We start from the raw sequence: 23,426 nt of genomic DNA, 5'->3' as shown, positions 1-23,426 counted from the left end.
CCAGCCCGTGTCTCTTCCTCTCGGTTTCTGCACAAACGTTCCATGGTGGGGAGGCTTTGTGGCAGCGGCTGAGACCCGGAGGGAGCCCAGAGCATCGGGCAGGGCGCGGAACGAGACGGGAGGGAACAGGAGGAAGGGCAGAGAGGGTCTCCCTCATCCCGGGGTGGGCGCAACCGCGCGGCGGCCAACGGAGCGGGAGCGGGGCGGCTGCGGGGCCGTGTCGGGAGCGGTGCCGGGCCGGGCTCCGGGCTGTGCCCGCCCCGGGAGCGGTACCGGGCCGAGCTCCGGGCTGTGCCCGCCCCGGGAGCGGTACCGGGCCGAGCTCCGGGCTGTGCCCGCCCCGGGAGCGGCGCCGGGCTCCGGGCTGTGCCCGCCCCGGGAGCGGCACCGGGCCGAGCTCCGGGCTGTGCCCGCCCCGGGAGCGGCGCCGGGCTCCGGGCTGTGCCCGCCCCGGGAGCGGTACCGGGCCGAGCTCCGGGCTGTGCCCGCCCCGGGAGCGGTACCGGGCCGGGCTCCGGGCTGTGCCCGCCCCGGGAGCGGTACCGGGCCGGGCTCCGGGCTGTGCCCGCCCCGGGAGCGGTACCGGGCCGGGCTCCGGGCTGTGCCCGCCCCGGGAGCGGTACCGGGCCGGGCTCCGGGCTGTGCCCGCCCCGGGAGCGGGGCGCTGCGGGCAGGGAGCGGGCGGCAGGAACGCGCCCCGCTGGCAGTAAAGCCGGCACCCGGAGCGGGGGCGGGGTGGGTCGTGCCAGCCCCCCCGCCATGGTCTCCGCCGCTAATGCCTCTTCTCTGCTGCTGCGCAGGAGTCGGGGCGAGTGTAATTCACCTGCGGCTGCCTCCGGCAGGAAGGAGGCTAATCCCATTGCGCGGGTTAGCGGGTCCCCGGGGAGGCGGCGGGAGCCGTGGGTGCCGCGGGCCGAGCCCTGCCCGGCCGGCCCCCGCCTGCCCAGCATGTCTGGTGAGTACCCCCGCCCGCAGCACCCCGCCCGGATTGCCCTGAGAAGCCTCTCGGGGCTGACGGGGACTATCGCAGCGTAACCCGGAGTCCCCCGGGGCTTTTGTCCTTCTCACATCCCCGTGCGGGAGAGGGTCTCTGCTGGTTTCTTATCAGCAGAGTGCTGTGCTGTAATGAGCAGCTCCAGAGGAGGATTTTAACTGTCTGGGTGATGAGGGTAAAATAGGTGAACTCATTTAAGTCTTCTGCTCGTAGGTACAGCTGGGCCTGGTTAAGTCTCTGTGTGCTTTCCTGGTGGTGACGTCCAGGGTGACAGGCTGGGGCTGGCTGTCTCAATCTAAGGCAGATTCAGAGAAAGCTTTCTCGTTCCCCTTCTTTCACAGCTGTAAGGTCTTAATCAGTTATCCACAAAGCCATGAGGTACTGGTGTTAGGGTAATCACATGGGATAGGTGCAGGTGCTGTTCTGGTTTCTGAATATACTCAGCTTTTTTTCTAGGTTTTGACAGCAGCAGCTCACACAAATCTTGGTTTATTGAACCATTTGCAGGGTGTCAGTCATCTGAACTGATGGAGGCCGAGTTTGAATTCATGTATGTAGCAGTTCAGTACTGGGAAGATGCAGAAAGTGAATCTGCAAATTAATAGATTAGAGCATTGTGGTTTTGTTTGGTTGAGGGGTTTGTTTTGGGTTTTGGTGGTTTTTTGTTTGTTTGTTTTTGTTTTTGTTTTGTTTTTTCCTTTTTGGTTTTTTTTTTCTGTTTTTTTTTCTTTTTTTTTTTTCTTTTTTTGTTTTCCTTTTGGTTGAAAGGAAGCTTTGGAAAGACTGGAAACATCTAACTTGATATGTTAGATGAATTGCTTAGACAATTATTTCTAATAATTATTACCAATTATTACTGATTTTCAAACTGGTATGTTACTGTTTTGGGACTAGTTTTGGGTGCTATGCGTTATGTTTATTTGTAACTTAAGATATTGTTGCATTTGAGTTTTCATGAGGCTCGTTTACCATCTGTTGAATAACAACATTGCAGAGTCTCAAAGTAGAATATAACAGTTTTTAACTGAAAGACACATAATAATAGCTACAAAGAACTGGAATTAAGTACTCTTCTACCTCAAGCTTAAATTCTGTTATAAAAAGGTCTGTGTAAAGTGTTTGCTGTTTATCTTCATTAGTAACATCAATGTGTCTACCATTGGACCGAAGAAAGCATGGGAATTAAAAGTGCCAGCTGTCATTTGTTTACTAGGGCAAAACCTGCCTCTTTTCTGGAAACTTGCATACCAATTTTTTGATAGGGGTCTGACTCAGGCTATTGTCTGACACTATTGTTCATTTTATCTACTTAGAACAAAATACTTCTAGACTGCTTGTAAAGTTGTGGGTGTCAGGAGGAGCAGAGCTTTCTGTTCCAGGATATGGTTGTGCTAGGCCAGAGGAGCAGGAAGCCTACAGCTTGTGTTCTCTTTTTGGTAGTCTAACACACCTTCATGGAGTGCTTCTGGGGGGAGATCCAGAGAGTCCTGTGTGTGGGAGAGGGAGTAACAGAATTGTTGTCAGGAAACGTGCTGTGATTTGGAGCTGTGTCGTTGCCACTTGATATTTCAGAGGTGCTTTGGCTCAGTGGGTGCAGGTTGAGGCTGCAGCCTGCTCATCCTGCAGATTGTCTCTGGAGTAAAAGGGGGGAGGTGACAAAAGAGCAACAGATGGTATCAGGGAGGAATTTAGGAAAGCAGCTGTACAGTGTTGGTTAGTATGAATGGCAGTAGGCACTGGAGACATAACCAGCCTGTTGGAGGTTTTTAGCTATTGATTTATCCGTTCTTGTTTTTATGCATAAAATGACAATGTGTTACTTAGAATGTTCTTACAGAGAAACCATAACATAGGAGTGTCTAGTCTCCTGTTGCCATTTTGCAATGGGCAGCTTGGCAAGTTTGACTTGCTACATTAGTTGCTACAGCTGGACTACATTTTTCCTTCCTCTATCTGTCAGAAGAAATATAAAAATATGAATTAAAATCTGTCTAATGGATTATGACAAAAACCTCCCTACCCTACTTAAACTTGTCTTGAAGTTGGAAAGTGCACTTGGGTCACTCAGATTCTCAAAAGGGGTACTTGGTGGTTTTTAATTTACTTTTTCTCTTTGAACATGAAAGTGAGCACCACCCTGTCTGTTTGCATTCTAAATAAAACTTTTAGGTGCCCTAGAATTAGTTTTCAGGCCTGTCGAAGAATTTTGCCTCTGGCAGTGTCAGAGGTACTACTACTTCTATGAGTAAGTAGCATAAAAAGTTGGTGATCTTGGCTAAAAAAAACTGTAACAAGTTCCACATAAGATCACCCTGACTGTAGTGATTCACATTACTTTTGCCATCCTTTGTGTGTAGCTGCAGAGCAGGTTCTGGAATAACTCAGCAAGTTAATTCCTTGAAATTCCTTGGTTTGTTCTAAGCAAGTATTGTTAGGTATTAAAACTGAGGAGCTGCTACTGATGATAATGATTTCTTAATTTGCATCATCATGTGCTTTGTGGTAATCCAGACAAGAGAAATGAGCAGATTTAAAAATTCATATGACAGGGTTTTAATGGGATTCTGAACATCCACTTTCTTTTCTCACAGTTTACTGATAGGCAGTGGTGTTGTATTAGCCGTAAGGATCCACAACTTGAAAACAATTAGCTTGAAAACTTAATACCCTTAACTACAGGTGTTGTCCATAAAAAATCTTATTGTTATTCAGCTCAAAGAATTAGTTATGCTTAATGGTCTCCTTGACACTTCAGAAAAACAAAACAGAACCAAACCAAAAAACAGTTGCAATGTTTAAACATTGCAAATATCTACACCTCTGGCTTGCAAACTTAAAGAACATTTGCTCTTTTAAAGTCAGTGCGTGAAACTCTGTGTACAGTACATTTAATGTGTTCTGTGTACAGTACATTTAATGTGTTGTCCTTGATTTCAGGTAAACCATTTACTTCCAAAAATGTATATGAAAACCTGATCCCTACTTTCCGTTATAAAAATAAAACATTAACTTATAGGCTATATTCCAAAGAATTTTATAAACAAAGTCAAATAACACTTCTTTCTTGAAAGCAAGGATTAAGTGAAAGAAAAAGTAATGATAAAATATTTTTTTAAAACCCATTATGGATCCTTAAGGAATTAGTGATGCCCTTGTATGATTTTAACATCACTAGGATTTGATTCTCTCTTTGCACCAGAAATATTTTAATGCTAAATATTTTGAGTCACTAGTTTGATTATCTATTTAGTTATCTCTACAATGATTCACTGTATTTAAGAAGGCCATAACATGTATCCCACATCTGAGTCTCAAAACAGACACTTAGTTTCTGTTCTTTGTGAGATATCAGCAAGAGCTTCTTAGAAGCAGCAGTTGTTTGGCAGTTTTGCTTCCTCGTGGTTATGACCACAGGGGTGCAGGGCATGAAAGTGTTTGGAGGATCTGGTAATTTTCATACCAGCTTGCTGAGCCATTTAATGAGTAGTTTGTACATTTTTATATGAATTACTTAAGTAAAGATTCAGCTTATGTAGCCAAAAGGATTTGCAAAAACTGTGTGAAGATTGTGCTCAGTTTTGTAGTTGTTATTTAAAACAGTGTTTTAAGACTGGAACTCCAACTCATTTCACAATTTGTTTTTTATATTAGCTAACTCCCACATTCCGCTCAGTAGTTGTTTTATTAGCTTTCTTTGGCTGAAGATGCTTGTTGCTTAACACAAAACTGCTTTGCCTTCCTGACTTTTTGCATCTTTTCAGAGTACCTTTATTTCTGAAGTAGCCTTCAGTGGTTTTCTGGTTTACATTGCTTTTTAGGGCTGCTTATATTAATTCCTTTAACCTTTTGGAACACTGCAGTAGGAGCAGTTTACTTCACATCTGTTGTTGTAATGCAACTCCTTATTCATAATTTCTGGAACACCCGTAACTTGGTTGAGCTGTTATTATAATGGGAGATTTGAAAGTTCAACTCTTCATTTGCTTTGTCTGGAAATTGTGATTAGAAATGTTACTGGAGTTTGCTCAGCTGTGGGCTGTGCAAACTTTTTTTAGGTTTGGATGGATGATTCAGGGGGTTTTTTGGCCAAATTGAGACTGGGATTCTCCTGAGGTGCAGGGATGTGTAGCAATGTCAACAAATGTAAGGTATGTGTGCTTGAGATGAAGCTGGCTGGCTGGCTAGGGATGAATGAAAGAGGGCAAAAAGTGAGGGAAAAAGGCAGCACACCAGTGGGCCTGTCTTTTGTCTCTGGTTTTGGAGGATGTGGAAAATAAAAATACTTAGTGTCTGTTAGCTTATCATGGGCATCAGCCATACATTGCTGCATACCTTGATGATGGTTAGGGGTTAGAACTCATTCATTTTGGCAGCCTCTGGCTGAGGCAGCCATGAGGTCATCTGTTGAGTTCTCTGCAACTAGTTCTGTGAGATTCTTTCCTAGTGTTTCTCACAGACCCTGGAAACTGTATGACAGGTTGTTTATGTTGGCATTGTTTGGTTGTTTTAATTTATTTAATGCAATTGCCGGTCCCTTAAGATGATGGCGGTTCTAAACAAGTATTTCAATGCAAGTGTTTATTGAAGTTCTGTAGAGCTCAGTGGAATTCCCTTCATCTGTGTGTCCTGCTCATCTTGTTCTGGTTAATTTTGCAGCCTAGAGTGTATCATCCTTCTGCTCTGAGGAGGCTGTTCACCTTGCTGAGTTACAGCTTCTTCCCAGGAGAGCTCTGACAGTCATGGTTCTGTCACAGGGCAAGCTGAAGAAGCAGCCCCTTGTTATCATGCCACTGCCCTGGTGTCTCTATGAAATACACTTTCTCTTGTTGTGAAGGAGTGTAGGTTGCTTTCTTTTTTATTGTAACTTGTTTTCTCATGTGTTTCCTGACAATAGGGAACACACCTGAATTCCCTGGGCTTACTTCAGGAAGGGGTTCTCAGCTTCTGGGCAGAGATCAGTGTACTGATCTTGGTAGATATTTCTCTGCCCTTGTTCCTCCAGCACCAGGTACCCCACTAAAAAGAAGGCAGAGCAAAAATAATGTTGGGTTGATTCAGTGGCATTGTGGAAAGAGCATTTCTGGCTAATACTCAGCATGTTCTTTTCCTTAGCTTTTGGCACTGTGTTAACAAGAACATTTTCCCTATCAGTTATATTATGCTATGGTCATTAAATATAAAATCTAAATATGTCCTGATCAGCTTTTTTGATTGACATTTTGTTTAGGCAATAAGATCTAGGGAATTCTCTCTTAAAGGCTAGTGCAAAAACTTTATACCTGCTGTTGTGTAAATCAGGCAAACAAAAATAATAAAAAATCAGTGACATGCATTCTGTACTCACATCCACTGGATTTTCTATTCAATTGTGACTTTTGCGGGGCGGGGGGGGTCTGTGAGAGAAAAGAACTCATGACAGAAACTGCAGGTTATTATAAGCCAAAGATTGTAGTTCATTTGGAAGAGGAGGGACCTGCTAAAAGGGCTTACATTAAAGCTGTAAAGTGACTCTTCTGAATATATTTTTTTTCAGTAACAGATCAAGCCTTTGTGACCCTTGCTACTGATGATGTGTACTGTCAAGGTGCTCTTGTTCTTGGGCAGTCATTGAGGAACCATAAGACATCCAGAAAACTGGCAGTTCTAATTACTCCAGAAGTTTCAAGTGGGATGAGGTAAATATTATGTGCATTTAGAGATCTATGTAGTGGAAGAATAAGCAACAGCATAAAAGAATTTAATTGGTTTCTGTGGATTTCACAGCATTATGCCTAGAACTTCCCTCTTGGCTTGTGGTTTCTAAGAGGAGTCTCAAATGACATCCATTATAGGATCCTAAGCCTACTAAGAATTCACTTGCAGAAGTAGAGCTTTTGGCTACAATTGAGAACTTGAGCTGAATGTTTGGAACTAAAGTTTGTGTCTTGCACAACTGTTGCTTTTACCTCAGTTTTTTCTCTCTTATACCGAGAAAGATAACCACCTGTGACATCAGAACTCTCCATAAACCTAAAGGCTCAGTTTCGCATGATTAATGTTCTTAAAATGTTGGTGAATGGCTGTTATGATAAGGAATTAGTTTCTTCTTGCCTTTTTGTATAAATCACTTTGCAGTTTATGATGAGATTCTACAGGAACTGCAGAAAAGCATTTACAGAAATCTTATAAAGTCTGAACTCAAGCCCTGTTATTTGGAGGACTGACACTTGTTAAAAGGCACATGCCATGCCATAGCAACTTAAGCTCTTAGTTCTGCTATGTCTTAGGCAGTGTGCAAGCTCCTGTTTTCTGTATGCTGTGTGAATGTATTTGCAATGCATCTGGCTCAAGAAATATATTTTCACATTTTTGCTGTGACTGGATGCACAAAAATCTGTTTTTACAGACTTTTGAAGTATGGACATTGCCAAAACACTGTAACCTTCCTGAGGGAATACTGTATCCATTTAATACATGGGATGATACTAAATCTGTAATTCTTTTAATGCCAGTTCAGTGGGAAGAAAAGCATTTATAACATGCATTTTAAATCAAGGATAATATTTTTAAAAATGGACTACTGAAATAAACCTCTAATAATCCATACTTCAGTTAGTTCTTTGCCAATTGATTCCTGTTCCTTGAAGATCAATCGGGCAAACGCTAATGACCCTGAAATCTAGATTTCAAACAGCACAGGTATTCTTTTTCTGTGTTTGAGAGACATTGAGGACTTTGATTATAATAATGTAGTGCTAACTAAATAAGCTATGTTTTAAAGACTTTATTTTTTCTTGCTTCTTGAAGGAGAATTACCTACTTTGTTATTACCTTTAGAATTCCCATAGAAATGGGAAAAACATGCATAGAAAAAAACGTTTAGCTAAAAGTCTCATTTGAGATCCTACTTAGTAGTGAGGAACTATATATGGGCAGCAGGTATATATGCCCCTTATAAAAGGTGCAGTTTTGAAGAAGTGTTTACTTGGGCACAATAGGTACAAATGAGTGTGCTGGCAGTGCATGTCTCATCGTGCAAAATGCAGAGGGAACACAGTATAGTGCCATTCTCTGGAATCAGCTGTGAAGGATGAAAGCTGCTTTAATTTTTGGTGGTATTTTGATAGGAGAGAAATGGCTAAAAGAATGATTGTTTTTTCCTTCAAGCAGCAGCTCTCACTTTTGGGATGTGCTGGCCCCCACAGTGAAAGAGACAATGTTTTATGGCCTGACTGGTAGCTGCCTCTTCAGTAGGCTGTTTGCAAAGACTTTTCACTTCTGACTTCTTACTCTAACCGATCAAACTAGCTTTGGTTATTGTCATAATTAACGTCATGCTGTGTGTCACTGTTTTCACGCCTGGAGTGAACTCTGATGAACTTGTCTAAATTCCCTTCTTTCTCTCTGCTGCTTGCTCTGGTAGGTCAGTCCTCAGCAGCCTATTTGATGAAGTGATCGAGGTGGATGTGCTTGACAGTGCTGACTCAGTGCATTTGGCTCTGATGCAGAGGCCAGAACTGGGTGTAACCTTCACTAAGCTTCATTGTTGGACTCTTACTCATTACAGCAAATGTGTCTTCATGGATGCAGACACTTTGGTGAGTGCAGTGGGAGCCATGGAAACATTTGTGTCCATCTCTGATTGTGGGATGCTTCCTTGTCAGGCAGCCTACTGGCCTGTGAAGTGATTTTGCTAGTGGCCAAAAGGTCACAGGAGCTCCATCCTGGCACGTTTTGACAATTCTCACAGTTGTTCTGGCTGAGAAAATATATATTCCATTTGGAAAGTAGCCTCAGGACTGTCTCCCAAAAAAATCCCAGACTTTTAATTTTTATATATATAGACATAAAAATGCTGATAACTTTGGGGAGGACAATAATGTCAGCCTTTCCTTGTGCTTTCATGGCTCACTGTGGGATGCATTGTAATTTAATAGGATTTTATTTGAATTAGAAAACAAATTAAGTTATTCTTCTTGAGGAGGAAGGCTTGTGATTTCTTGTTTTACATTAATGTTAAAGGAGGAAGGCAAGCTATTGTCTTTTATAAAAATTCAATTAAGTAATTTTACTTCTAAAAATATTTTCTTCTGGTTTTCACAGTGGCTCACTTGTAGGTGGGGTCCTGACTTTCAGTGACTGCACAGCTATCTTTTCACAAACTTTATCTGTCCCTTAACCTGACTGATTTTCCCTTGTCCTTGTGAAGCATAAAAGAAGAGAAACAAATCTCTGAACTGAAGTTACATTAGAAAACTGGCAGAAAGAGACAGTTTCTCTACTGCACTTTAATAGTTTAGCAAAATTATTTAGATTCCAAATTTTCATTCAGTTCTGTTGTAGTTATCAAAAATAATGGACTGTGGAAAGGTGAATTAAGAAAAAAGGAAATTGTGTGTTTTCATGGTATAATATTTAAAAGGACCTTGGATGGTCTGCAAGGTTCATGAAATTATTTCACAGGCTTTGCATTTTATCATGGAGAATCACAATTAATGTTGCCTTATATTAAAAATAGAGGTTCTGACCCCTAGGATATTTTACAATGGCACTGCTTTTATGCTCTGCAAGCCATATACTAGTCTAAGCTCAATTTGCTCCATTGGTATTAATTTGACAATGCTTGTTCTGGATAAACATTTGCTCTAACAATTTTTTCTCTTTCCCTACTCTCCCTAAGGTACTTTGCAATGTTGATGAGCTGTTTGATCGAGAAGAATTTTCTGCAGCTCCTGATTCTGGCTGGCCTGACTGCTTCAATAGTGGTGTGTTTGTGTTCCGACCCTCCCTGAAGACTTACAACCTGCTGCTCCAGTTTGCTGCTGAACATGGCAGCTTTGATGGTAAGAAGAAAGGCGTAAGGCAAGACAGTTTCCATGCCACCAGGCAGTATAGAGGAAGCAGGAGTTCTCTGAGCTTTATGTAAGAATTCAAGGTGTAAACCTTTGCCTCTTAGACTGTATTTAAGACTTGCTGACTTACTCTGGACTATGCTTCCCAGAGAAGGGCAGTGAATGGACATTGTGTCTGAGTCTTGCTCGATAAGTTTTAATTTTGCAGTCTGGCTTAGGAGAGAGAAATACAGCTGATCTTCAGTCTTCTGCTCTGAGGGACAGCAAACACTACTCCTTTCTTCTTATATTAGAATAGGATTTCATTTACACTGAACTTGCATTGCAGTGAATCAGGTATTATTCACTTGTACATGCTCATATGGTCATATTATCAAGTCCAAGTTGGAGTCCCATGAACACACCAGTCTCAGTCCCCAGTCTCACTCCCATCCTTTCATGTGAAATTTTGATACAAATTTGAGTGTACACATGTTATGGTAATAGTGTTTTATGTATTCTTTAGGAGGTGATCAAGGCCTCTTGAACAGCTTCTTCAGCAACTGGGCAACAGCAGATATTGGCAAACACTTGCCTTTCATCTATAACTTAAGCAGCAGCTCTGTATACACCTATGTTCCTGCTTTCAATCAGTAAGTAATAACACTTTTGTAAACCTCTGTAGTTTGTTAACCAACATCCTTTTATAAGACAGAGTAATAATGGCATATTCTGTTGATCATAAATTACAGTATCACAAATGATCCTATGTGGAAACCATGCAATAGAAGCTGTAATTTAGTATGAATGTCTGGACACAGGGGGAGTCCCAGAGTTGGCTACCCTGTCTTTTATGTTCTTTCAAAGAAGCTTCTTTCATTTTTGACAAAATGGAATTACTTTGGCATTAGGTTCTGACAGGTTTACTTTTAAACTTGTTCCTTTGTTCTCAAGTAATTTCTTAGAGAAACAGTTGGCATTGCTTAAAGTTTTTTGAGCTGTTCCTTAGGTTCTTCTATGAAATGAAAGTTGAGCTACTAATTATATGATTTCAGCCAATGCAGTTGAAAAATTTTTCTGCTAAAAGACAGATTTGATTTAGGGTGTCATGAATTTATGTTCCAGTTGTACAATACACTCTTACTGGAAGATGAACTTAGGCCAGTGTATTTATTAGCAATTTTTAATATGGGATCAGAAATACCCAATTTGGTGATTAAATATTAAATTGATATGTATTTGTTTGTGAATAGAGCTTGGAGGAGGACTGGAAATAGTACTGCATGAGTCTGTCAGTTTCCTTCATGAACTTTTCCACTAGAATCAGCAGTTGGAAGCAAATGGCAATGCAACCTTTTATTTTCTGTATGTTGAACAAGATGAATTAAACCAGGAGGATAGAAACAAAATATTATTATATATAATCTACCAGGAGGATAGAAACAAAATATTTATATATATAATCTAGAATGTGTTGCTGTTGCAAAATGTTAAACTACCTCACCTGTGAGTAAGCATGTTTCTTCTAGGAGTTTATGTAAGCTAAAAGCATATTTTATGTATAGACCTGTATGTTTGATCTTTACAGTTTTGGTAGAGATGCCAAAGTTGTTCACTTCTTGGGACCAACAAAGCCCTGGAACTACAAATACAATCCTCAAACAAAGAGAATTATACAGGATGGCACCACCTCTGGGTCTTTTCATCAACTGTCATTTCTTGGCCTCTGGTGGAATATATACAGTGCCAGTGTATTGCCTTTGTTGGAAAAACTTCAAAAGATGGAAGAATCAGAATCTGAGGAATGCAAGGTAACTGATAAGGAGTTAATGGGGATACGCTGTATTCAAAACCAAAAGTTCTGAAAATTCCTAGAGGAAGAAATTACGTGATGTGGTGGACTCATTCTGGCTGGATTCCAAATGCCCACCAAAGCTTCTCTATTGCTCTCCTCCTAAGCTGGACAGGAGAGAGAAAATGTAAGGAAAGGCTCATGGGTCTGGATAAGAACAGGTAGAGATCTCTCACCAGGTACCATCAAAAATGAAACAGGCTGAACTTCAGGGAATTAATCTAATTTATTACCAATCAATTCAGAGTAGAGGAACGAGAAATAACCCCAAATTTGGAACATTTACCCCATCCCTCACTTTTTCCTGGGTTTAGTTTTACTCCCTGTTTTCTCTGACTCCCCCCCTGTGGCACATTGGATGGGGAATCAGGACTGTGGTCAGTCCATTACATGTTGTCTCTGCTGCTCTTTCCTCCTCAGGGGTTGATTCCTCACTGTCTGTCCCTGCTCCAGGTGAGGAGTCCCTCCCATGGGAGACAGTCCTCCATAGACTTTTCCAACATTAGTGCTTCCCATGAGCTGTGGGACACAGTCCCTCAGGGACTGTCTGTCCTAGTGTGGGTCCTCCATGGGGTCACAAGTCCTGCCAGCAAACCTGCTCCACTGCAGGCTCCTTTCTTCATGGATCCAGTGGTCCTGCCAGGAGCTAGCTCCATCACGGACTTTCCATGGGGTTATGGCCTCCTTCACACATCAGTCTGATGTGGTGTGGGGTCCACCATGAGGCGCAGGTGGATCTATGCTCCACCAAGGACCTCCATGGGCTACAGAGGGACATCCTGATGCACCATGGGATGCATCATGGGATGATGATGGTTGTAGATTACCCATGAGATGGGTTATCTCCGTTCTGCCACCTGGAGCATCTCCTCCCCTTCAGTGACCCTGGTGCCTGCAGGGTTGTTGCTCACAGATATTCTCACTCTGTCTGCAGTAGTCCAGTGGTAAGGCAACTCTTTCCTCCTTCTTTTAAGAAGGACAATTTTCCTCCTTTTTAAATCTGTAATCCCAAAGGTGGTACCACCATCACCGATGGGCTTGGCCTTGGCCAGCAGCAGGTCCATTTTGGTGCCAGCTGGCGTTGGCTCCATTGCGTTTGGGAGAAGCTTCTAGCAGCTTCTCACAGAAGCTACTCCTAGAGTCATCCTGCTGCCAAAACCTTGCCATGCAGTCCAAATATGTGTGGGGAAACTTTGTATCTATTTGTTGGTAGTGGAAGTGTCCAAAGAAGGTATTTAGGATGAATTTATAGTTCTATCTGCTTTCCTGAGATATCCTGCAGCTTTCCTCTTAATTGATAAAGTTTTTATGGTAATGTATATGTATACAAAATATTATACAAATTAGCCAGAGAAGGGATAATCTGGACCAGGAAACAATCAGACTTTTGTTTTTCTTGTAGCTAAATTGATATAGACCACCAAACTAGCTCTTGAACTGTAATAAAATTTACCTTTTCAGAATTACATTCTAACTTATTTTATGAGGTCGTAACAAATAAATCAGGTTTGCAAAAGCAGTGTTAATTGCATTTAAGATGTTATGTACAGTACTCCTATGTCATCAGACATTTACTGATCTCTATATGTTGTTTGTTTTTTTTTTTCTTCAGAGGAAATGCAGCAATGTGCTCTCCTTAAATAGAATAAAACCCAGTCTGTTTATAAATAGATGATTTCTTAGAGTCCAGCAGCAGAAAGAAATGTATAGAAGTACAATTTTTAATTTTGTATCCAGACAAGACAAATTAGATTCCATTTATGTATATGAAAATATTTTCCTAATGTTTTGGAATATTAAATTATTAACATAATTGAACTAATTGCATAGTCCCAAAGGATCAGTTGAATATTTACCATCAAAGCCTCAGAGAATAATTTGACTTGTTAAGCTTGTGACAAATTGGAAAGCAGAGGAAGGAATGGGTAGTTTTTGATCTTACACTTTAGCATGTTTTAATTTTTAAGTCATTGCATATTAAAGAAATATTTCAACTGTGTTAAATGAAGGTGGAAATACCTGTTAGATTTACCTCATGATGCTGGTATGCTCATGAGTGCAAAAAAAGCAAAGACCTAAACTGTAGCATGCTCTGAATCTGCTACCATATACTTTTTTTGCATGAATTATATTACTCATTTAATGATGAAAATACTCTAAGGAAATGCAGCTGTTGTAAATGAGTTATTACTGAAAAATTGTATTTCAGTGGTGAAGTGTTGTTATTTTCTTTAGCACTCTTTCAATGGAGTGGAAGTTACCCTGAAGAAGGTCAGTCCTTCCGTGGCCAGTTCTCTACAAAAGCCTGAGCTCCCAGAGCAGACAAATGAAGTAAATCCCACAACACGCTCACCCGAGGAACTCGCTTTCAAAGCCGTGAGTGTGTTGTATATTATTATATGCAGTAACAAAGTGAAATTATATGCAAAAACGAGATTCTTTCATTATGCTTCTGATCTGGAAGATCATACCTTCAATTTAGCTGCAGCTGTTGAATTTTCTCACTAGCATTAAAAATAATCTAAAGCCTCTTTATTTTCTTTAATCTTTAGTAATATGTGAATGATGTGTCTGGAAGTTGAAAGAGTTTGCTTTGCGTTTTAGGAAGAGGTTATTTATTCAAAGTTGTTAAGTACTTAATCAAATGTAATATAAAAAAATCTGCTACCAAAGTAATATTTTGAATATTAATATTTTTGTGAATTAATATATTTAGAACTAAAATCCTTTCTATCATTCCTCTGTAGAAAACTTTTTCCCACAAGTGTTGACCCAGAAAACTGTTCCTCAAATTTCTGTGACTTGGGCAACAAGGAGAGTCTTGAAAAAATCCACTAAAGAATATTGCAATCTTTCTGCTTTTTTTTTTTTTTTTCACTTTTCTTGTATTTGTGTGTTTCTTTTGTACTGAATCTCCTTATTTTAGGCAGGAATTAAGTTGGGCATAACAACACAATGCATCTGCAGGTGTAAGTCATTATGTATTGCATGATGAACCATATTACCCCATGGTACAACTGGGAGAAAATAAAATTAGTGTTCTAATGTCATCTGCATTGTAATTTGTGAACTACACTCCAGAACGATGAAGGCAACTTTTAATATGTTCTTTCCTTAATTTCTTTAGACTATAGTTACCCTGTAAAGTAAAACTGTAATTTACCTTTCCCATTCCTCCCCTTCCTTCCCTTTCTTCCCTTTCCACTCTGAGTGTGAAGGGGCTAAAGGAAAATTGCAAGCCTTTCATTTCCATAACTTAAGAATAATTCATTTGCAAAGGATGTATTTTCTTGTGTGCCTTATGCATCTGATTTCACTGGAAAGGCTCAAACTAAATAGAGACACTTTATCAAGATGTTTGTTTGGGGTAAAACGTTATAATGTTCATCTAAAGTAGTTTCATTAAAATTTAAATGTCTATTACTATTTTGATTACTAAAATTGGCTTATCTGAAGACCATATTAATTGAAAAGTAATAGCCTGGTTCCCTTCTTATTTAAGAATTACATCGTTCCACTTTTTGTTCTTCAGCTTCAATGCTCTTGTGGTAATGTTTTGGGGTAAAGGAGTTTAGAATGGGATCTGTCTACTCATCTATGTTTTGCTATATTTGGGACAATATTTTTTGGGCAGTCTATTTTACCTCTGTTTTGGAATACTTGGTTCTGTTCTTATTTCATGAACATAGAAAGCTTATGTGAGAGCACGCTGTTATCCTGAAATGAGATTTTTGTTGTTGAAGTTTGGCCTCACGGATGGTAAGGATCTACTGGAATCTTGCTTCCCAGGCTGTATGTGTAGACACTGAAAAATGACAGCCACTTTGAAACTCTTTTAGGATGAGGTGACCTGCCCTCTGGAGGTACTTATCCTAGATTGATTATAGTAGGAGCTTTGATTCAATGCCATTTTTGATAGCTAAAGCTGGGTGACATGAATTTTCTCCTTGGTGGTAATGTGCTTCCCTGCTTTCCTTCCATCCATTGCTTTTACCCATTCCCAAGACTGAAAGTGATTGTATTGTATTGCACAAATTCTCATGAAAAGGAAATTATGAGATAATATTCTCCTAATAAAACCTCAGTGGCTGTATTTTAGCAACCTGTATGTGAAGTCGAACCAAGAGATTCTAACGTCCATCCCTCTGAGCCTGACGGACCTTCAGAAAAACCTGTATTTCAGCCTGCATTTCAACCAGCATTTCAGGAGACCTCAGAAATGGTATGTTTAGCTTTGTGCTTTGAACATCTGTTGATAATTGCATGTGTGTCTTTGCTGCCAACAGAATTCTGGGAAAGCTTAACTAATTATAATGCAATGTGCAAATAAATTCCTTAATCTTTTAGGCATGTAATTCCTTAACTGTTTCCAACACTATGTTGTGATCACTTTCTAGTTTTCTTTTCAAAACTTTGAGGTTTTTAAAGGTGTTTTCCTGTGCAAACCCAAGTAATCAATGCATGATGTTAAATTTAGTTCTCCAGCACTAACACAAGCAAAGCTATTTGGGTATTTTGTGTTTGTTAGTCCTGTTATGTTTTGTTTTGGGTTTTTTTTTTTACCTGCTGAAGTGATTTTTCCAAGCAAGTGGAAAGGAAACATGCAGGAGCCTGAGTGACTAGGCTTTTCTTTGTGATCTTGCACTGCATTTATGGGCAGTGTGACAACAGGGGCAGATTGGTGCTGATGGGGTTGACAGGGCAGCAGGGGTTTGTAAGGTGCACAACACAGCCGTTTTCCTGATGAGGGCTTTTGTATGATGGTGAAGCACCATGGTGAAATACTTTAAGACTGAGACATAAAACTGTAGCTCCTGTGCAGCCAGGGGTGTTTGGGCCCAAGCTAAAATACTTAATTTCTAGAAACATGATGATTCTAGTAGTCTTGTTAGTTAATGGCTTTCAAAGCTGTTGATAAAACTTGTCAATGATGAAGAAAGGAATCTTCACACATTGCTGCATGTTGGCTGTTTGAAATACCTTACCTTGTCTTGCACAAATCCTGTGACTTATCTGCCTCAAACTGGCAGACATAATGTATATTCCAGGGCATTTAGGCAGTTGAAGACATTGATTCCTGCCCATTAAATTTTATTCTGAAATATTTTTACTTCGAATTTGTCAGGGCTTCACTAGAAAGCCATTCTAGTTGATTTCAGTCTTGTATATAACATGAGTTGTTTTTCTATGAGCATCTTTAAGTAGTACTGAAAGTAGGTTTTGAGTGGCTGGCTTAATTAGTCCTTGTTATAGTTTGTCTTTATTACAGATAATAATTGTTGGGATGTTCCCTTTTTGCTGGCATTGGTCAATTGTGGACACAGTTTTTCTTTTATGTGGTAGAAATTATCACTAATAATGTGTCTTGCATTTGTGCATCTATGATGACATGACTTTGAACCAGCATTTACAATTTTGGAGTGTCATTCAAAATGAACCTGCTGTTGGTGTAATGAATAGTGTCTATCTTTTGAATTAACTTAATGAACTGTGTGTCTTACATCTGCTAAATAATACTGATCTCACTAGACTTCAAATAAAACGGTTTACAAAAAATTCTAGAAATATATGTTCACATGAAAACCTGTTGGAGACAAGATTTGAACAGATAAATTTTAAATTCTTTATTGTAGCAGATATTCTACTCTAACCAGGCAGTATCTGTAATATTTTCATTGTATTGTTGCTGAGTATGCCACAATCTGAGTTAAGATCAATAAAAAAAAATGTTTGGTATATTCAAAGATGCCATGGAAAGTACTAAAACCATGGGAAAATGAGGTCACATTATCAAAATAAGAATGAATGTTTGAGTATTGTTTGTTTTATTGTTTTAACTGTGAGTGTACAGTGTAGAAGTTTATAATTTAAGGTTTAAATCCACAATATTGAAATAAGGACAATCAAATGACTGTTTTCCCACTCTTCTTCTTCCCACAGAATGAGGTCACACGTTCCATTTCGGAGCTGTCCATTCACTTCAAACCACCAAAACCAACTCCGGAGGATGAACGGAGGAAATGGGAGGAAGGGCGCATAGACTATATGGGGAAAGATGCTTTTGAACATATCAAAAAGAAATTGGATGCGTTTTTACACTAAGACAGGATGTACTGTTATGCCCATCATGACAGATTTCTTTACAAATGCAATTCTTGAATTCTTGGCTGTCTTAACCAATTTAGCTGACACCAGTTAAAGGTTATTATGGATCCACCATAAGGTTATAATGGGGGACCTTAACAGATACAGAATCTTGGTTTTTAACTGATAAATGTGCCTCAGCTTTATTGTTACATGTGTCTCACCTTCACTGTTCTCACACAGTGCCTTCTAAAGAATAATGAATGGTACCTTTCTGAGTATGAACTGTCATGTATTTATCACTCTTCCCTGATGCACCCCGTCTGCATTCTGCAGAAACAGTCATGTGTAGAAAACATGTTGGAAATTACATTGTTTTGGAAGTTGAACTTTTCCCAAAGTGAGATTATTCCCAAAGTACTTTCAGAAGTTGCTATAAAGTATTTAAATAAAAAATAAAAATTATTCTTGAAACCATAGTAACACCTTCAAGGGTGACCATGATGTAGACTTCAATGTGAGAAAGAAGTGTTGAAATCCTGACCTTGTAGAAGTGGAGTCTGCAACAAAACTTTTTCGTTTAAACATGTTTAGGATTAGAGGAACTTCAAACGTCATCTGAGATCACTAGTGGATGCTCTACCTAGTTATAGGAATCTCTCAGCTTCATAAAAATTGTGAGGAAGCGTGCTTTAAAACTCTTAAAGACAGAGTGATAATGTATGTTAACCTTTTATATTGTTGCCATAGGATACTGATGCTTTTTAAAATATTGTAAGCTTTAGTTGCATGTTCTGAGTTGTGTGATCTGAAGAAGAAATGCTGATAGCATGGTGTAAACCTTCTGGTGCTTTTTATAAATCTGTTTACAGTACTTCAATCTGCAGCTGATAAAAGGCCTTCTTTGGCTTAGCATTGTTGCCCCATACTGCAGGCAATTTGAGTGCAACAGAAAACAAAATTGGCACTTGTTTTAGTAAAGAGGCCCTTTGAAGACCTTTTAAACAATAGCTGCATGTGGGAACCAATAAATCTCTGAGGATAATTCCAGAAAAAAAAAATTACTGATGAAACTGCATGGTATTAAGGACACTCATGGGGGAATGTTTTGTGTATTTGGGTGCTTGACTCATCTCAGTGAACTTGTTTTAACAAACAAATACAAAACTTTCTTTCAAAGCAAAAAACTTTTAAAGAAAGAGTCTTGACAGTCATGCTAACATAATAGACAGTTATTTGTAATCTTGCTCAATATTGGAATAAGAATTCTGTAGTGGTGTTCCAGGACTTGAAATGTTTGGTCTAAATACATCACAAATTTTGGCAGAGAGATACCTAATGAAATATCTTGGGAATTCCATCTAAAAGCAATGATGTACCATTATACATAGATGGTAGCAGGAAAAAAGGATAGCAGGATAGGAGGGAAGCAGAAAATTTTATTTCTTTTTTCTTCCCATCAAAATGGATGAGAAGCTGGGCCAGGGAATAAATCAGGAAAGGAATGAGAGTCAAAATGTCCCTTAAAAAAAAAAAAAAAAGTTGTTCTTTTAGTATCTCAGAATTACTTTTTAATATTCACATTAGTGGATTTGTTTTCACTTTTGTGTGATATTTCTGATTTTATTTAGTTCTCATTTATCCTTAAACTCTTAAATGGGGAATCCCATTGGTGTGTCTGTTGGATATGTACTTCTAGGTCAAGTTAGGTCTTTAGGGGAAGCAGAGAAATTGAGAACAGCTCTCTCTCTGACTAACCTTGGCAGCCTGTGTTCCTGGGTGGCTGACCTTCACACATTAACACAGGTAGGTGTGTTCTACCTCTTGGTGCTGTGGCCCAGTGCAGCAGTGGAAACAACAGCAGCTGCAATGCACCCTTACTCACGTGGCATTTGATCTTCTGATTATCCCCGTTTCTTTGTGATCCTTATGCACTGCTGAGGATGTCCTCTGTTTTATAAATACTGTTGCTAATATAATCCTAACAGATTTTGAAGACTAAATGAAGTTATAGTCAGCAATGTGAACTCATTGTCCATGTAGCTGTACTTTTTACATTAACTACTAGATCTTATTTGGTACATTGATTAGATTATGGAAGAAAAATTACTGATGTGAAATCAGTAACTGAAAGGTTTTTAAAGCAGGCATATGAATGTAGTCAAATGTGTCATTGAGTACAGTTCGAACTGTTAGTATGTACAGTGGTACTCTGTGTGGCTTATTCAATGTTTTGTAAATAATTGTAGTCCAATAATGTAATGGAAATAAAAGAAATGGAAAAAAGTATGATGTCATGTGCTTATCAGATGATGAAGAACTATAGATTGTTTACATTGTGCCAGGGAATATTACTTGTGAATAACTAATTACTTTAATTTCTTTTTTCTAATTTTATTTAATTGCTTTTGAGACATTAGCATTACCTGCTGAGCAGAATTAAAAGTTGAGAGTAATAATTATTTCTACAGACATACATAATTATAATGTTTAGGATCTCTTGAATTAGCAAACAGTAGTTTGCTAAAAGTCATGGAGAGGTCTATCTGTTAAAAGCCTTGTCCTAATTTTTGTGTCCTGTCTTCACACATAAAAAATTGAACTAGTTACTGGTAATGTGTTGTAGTGACTTCTAGCACACAACTGTTGCCACCAGGGTGTGAAAAGGGAGAGTTTTATATGTGAATCTAGTGCTATGCTTCAGGCAGCATTCAGGGCTTTTATGGCCAACATTGTGAAACCCTGGGTCACAGGCAGGGCAGAGAGGTGCTACAGGCTGTGTGTGGCCATGAACCACAGCGCTGAGGTTTGCTAAGTCAAAATGTGTCTTGAGAAAACAAAACCTACCAAGGTTCACCTGGAATTTTTTCCCACATTAAACTGTGGTATAGCCTCAAGGATTTTTAAGGTAAATAAAGTTAAGAAATGTAAGCTTTTCAGTGGCACTATTAATCTTTAAACAAGGCCAGACCATGTCTACTGTGGTATGGTAGACTTTGTATTTAGAGAGGACAACTTGTATTAAAACAATAAATGCCAATTCTTCTGTCATGTGCTTGGGGTTATTCACAGCTTTTATTTGCCATACAACAATTTTGCTGGTTGATCTTCATGTATAAGAAGGAGATAGTGTGAGTGTGCCACAAGGGAAATTCTTGAAAATTTTAGAGATGTGGGTTAATGCACTTTCCTAGCCTAAAGGAAAAGGAGATTGGTGTTCTTGAAATATTACTTTACTTACTGCCTAGTATTTTGTGAGGACATTTTAATCTGGGTTGTTCTTTGGAAATAAGTTTTCTTTGTCTCTCCTTATCATTCAGCTCACAGCAATAGTTTTTTCTAAAGCTGGTACTTGAAAAAATGCTGTGTTCTGTTTGTTTTTCTTCACCTTAATTTTTCCCTGAATGGGAGGCTGGGTTAGCAGCAGGTGCTTGATACTTTTGTGTGCTCCTATAAACACCATGTTGTTCACCAGTAAGTCTGCATTATGCCTGTTTATTCTTTAATGTGTCTGATTCTGTTGCCTCCCTGATCTAAACTGCTTTAAAAGATTCCTATGGCTTTGGACATAATGTTAAGTGGACCTATTGACCTATTTTCTTAATTCATATCTCATTAATTCAAATTTCACATTCCAGTTTCCCCCATTTTCTTTTCATTTTTGGGGGATTTTATTTCCGTGGTTTGATTTTTTCTTGTTGGGGGGGTTTTGTTGGTTTTTTTGGGGGGTGGTTTTTTGTTGTGTTGGTTTTTTTTGTTTTTTTTGGTTTGTTTGGTTTGGTTTGGTTGTTTTTTGGGTTTTTTGTGGGGTTTTTTTGGGTTTGTTTGTTTTGGTTGATTGGTTGGTTGGCTTTTATCAACCCAATATATGAGATTAAATGCATGGTAGTAAATTCCTAAATAGCCTCCAAAAATATGTAAGCCTCATTGAAGTAGTCTGCATTGTCAGTATATTGGTTGCAAAATGTTTCAGCTATAATTCTGCTCTTCCAAAACTGGGTGGCTCATAAATACTTTCTTTTGTGCTAAAAATTGAAAGCTGTGACACTCAAGTTATATTTTGCATCCTGGTGTAAACTCCCAGTTTGTAATAACATCATACTGTAATTATAGCAAAGGTAGCTGAAAAAATACAGTAATGCATAATTGACTGAAACATATAAATAATAATTGCTAGAAAATTAATAGTTATATTAATAAAGGAGAAAAAAATACAGTTGCAAGAACTTTTTTCTTGAATTTTACTCTGACTGTTGTTGGAATCCTTTTTACTTCAGCAAACTGGAGGTATAAAAGCCCTAAAATTCCAAGACAGCCGGTCTCTAAGTTCTGATTATTTTACTACTTTTCAGGATGGCAAAACATTAACTGCCTTAGAGAAGTGTTTGTTCAATTTTATGGCACTGTACATCATTCTGAGCAATGATAAATACATGAAGTAGATAATTTGGGTTTTTTTAGAGCAATAAGATTTTCAGAGCCTTCTCATAGGGTTAAGTACTTGGAACAGAACTAACTGCATGTCATGGCTGGGTACCTGTTTTATGTTTTGTTTAGTTTAGAGATTTTTTTTTTTTTTCTTTTCAAAACTCTAAATTTTTTCTGTTTCCAAAGCTTTTATTTACAGCTTTTAGACAAATGGCAGAGCAGAAGCCAGGGTTGTTTGGATCCTCTAGTAACCTCATTTACCTCAATATAGGGAGTTGTAATTTATTTTTTAGATTTTTTTTTCTGGCATTAAAAATATCTTAGTAATGCAGTAGTTTGGTAATTCAAAGAGAAACAAGGTTTTGAATTAATCTGAGCTTTTTAATGGAGCTGAGTAGATGTAACATTACAATCAAAACATCCTACAAAAATCTTCCTGTGTCATATTGAGTTCAACACTATATGTATGCCTGGGTATGTGTATATTAACCTACAGTCTGTCATGAGCAAAAGTTTTTTTGTCACTCCTCATTCTGCTACATTTATGTAAACAGCTCACAAATGTGCTCAGAGCTCTTGGGAATTTCAAGCTGGATAAATTTTTAGCTCAAATTACTTTTCTCAGTTTATTTGTTACACAACTATTTTGTATTCTTAGAAGATGGGACTTTGTGATCTGTGTGCTGGCACTCCCTTGAGTCCCAGCAGGGAGCAAAGCAATGTGTCTAATATTTAAAGATGGTGAAGTGAGGTTTCTTAGAAGCTTATTGCCTCACCCCTGTGAGACTTGACGATTATTCTATTGAGTCAGTCTAATGCAACAATTCCAAATGTCATTTAATAATGATCAAACGAGTTAAGTGGAAGTCAGCTTCATACAACGTGAATGTCAAACATTTACACAGTACAACCACAGTTCTTTCAGTAAAACAAACTTCATTTCTTACAGAGCAATACTTCCCTCTCTGTGGTGTCTATATTAAACCATGTGTAGGTTTCTTGTGTGGCTAACAATGGCTTAGAGATTGGCCAGTTGTCTCAGGTTTTCCAAATAAGCCATTTTATGTACTTGTTGTGCCTTTCTGCAAAGGGAGAAACTGTGAGAAAAGAAGGGAGAAAGCATACAATTTAGGCTTTACTCTTACATTAATATATTTTGAAAAAGATCATACTAGATGATTTTTCAAGGAAACCTATGGAACTGAATTAAGAGTTTCTTCCATCCAGCGTTATTCAAAAAATTTTATGACATAATTTT

The 23,426-nt window shown here is 39.0% G+C and overlaps 1 protein-coding gene across 2 annotated transcripts; it reads left to right on the top strand.

Annotated features, from left to right (window-relative positions):
* The first annotated feature begins 748 nt into the window (after positions 1 to 748).
* GYG2 (glycogenin 2) lies at positions 749 to 20,132 on the top strand. Of its 2 annotated transcripts, XM_066313523.1 has the most exons (9): positions 749 to 955; positions 6,528 to 6,669; positions 8,397 to 8,571; positions 9,654 to 9,816; positions 10,331 to 10,457; positions 11,393 to 11,615; positions 13,892 to 14,032; positions 15,756 to 15,878; positions 17,597 to 20,131. In XM_066313523.1, exons 1-9 carry the CDS (start codon positions 760 to 762, stop codon positions 17,756 to 17,758), a joined length of 1,452 nt encoding a protein of 483 aa, XP_066169620.1. In that variant the 5' UTR covers positions 749 to 759; the 3' UTR covers positions 17,759 to 20,131. The 2 variants fall into 2 exon arrangements, with proteins under 2 accessions (XP_066169620.1, XP_066169622.1); XM_066313525.1 differs by lacking the exon at positions 15,756 to 15,878 and having other exon boundaries at positions 17,597 to 20,132.
* The last annotated feature ends 3,294 nt before the right edge of the window (positions 20,133 to 23,426 follow it).

The sequence above is a fragment of the Sylvia atricapilla genome, chromosome 2, assembly GCF_009819655.1.
Source record: "Sylvia atricapilla isolate bSylAtr1 chromosome 2, bSylAtr1.pri, whole genome shotgun sequence".
Classification (NCBI taxonomy): Eukaryota; Metazoa; Chordata; class Aves; order Passeriformes; family Sylviidae; genus Sylvia; species Sylvia atricapilla.
This window is presented reverse-complemented; position numbering and strand designations above follow the sequence as displayed.

Bases quoted from the DNA above. Each gene is read 5' to 3' on its own strand.
- GYG2 (XM_066313523.1), top strand. From the start codon at position 760: ATGGTCTCCGCCGCTAATGCCTCTTCTCTGCTGCTGCGCAGGAGTCGG. The intron at 956-6,527 runs GTGAGTACCCCC...ATTTTTTTTCAG, and splicing joins CCGCCTGCCCAGCATGTCTG to TAACAGATCAAGCCTTTGTG. The intron at 10,458-11,392 runs GTAAGTAATAAC...TGATCTTTACAG, and splicing joins TATGTTCCTGCTTTCAATCA to TTTTGGTAGAGATGCCAAAG.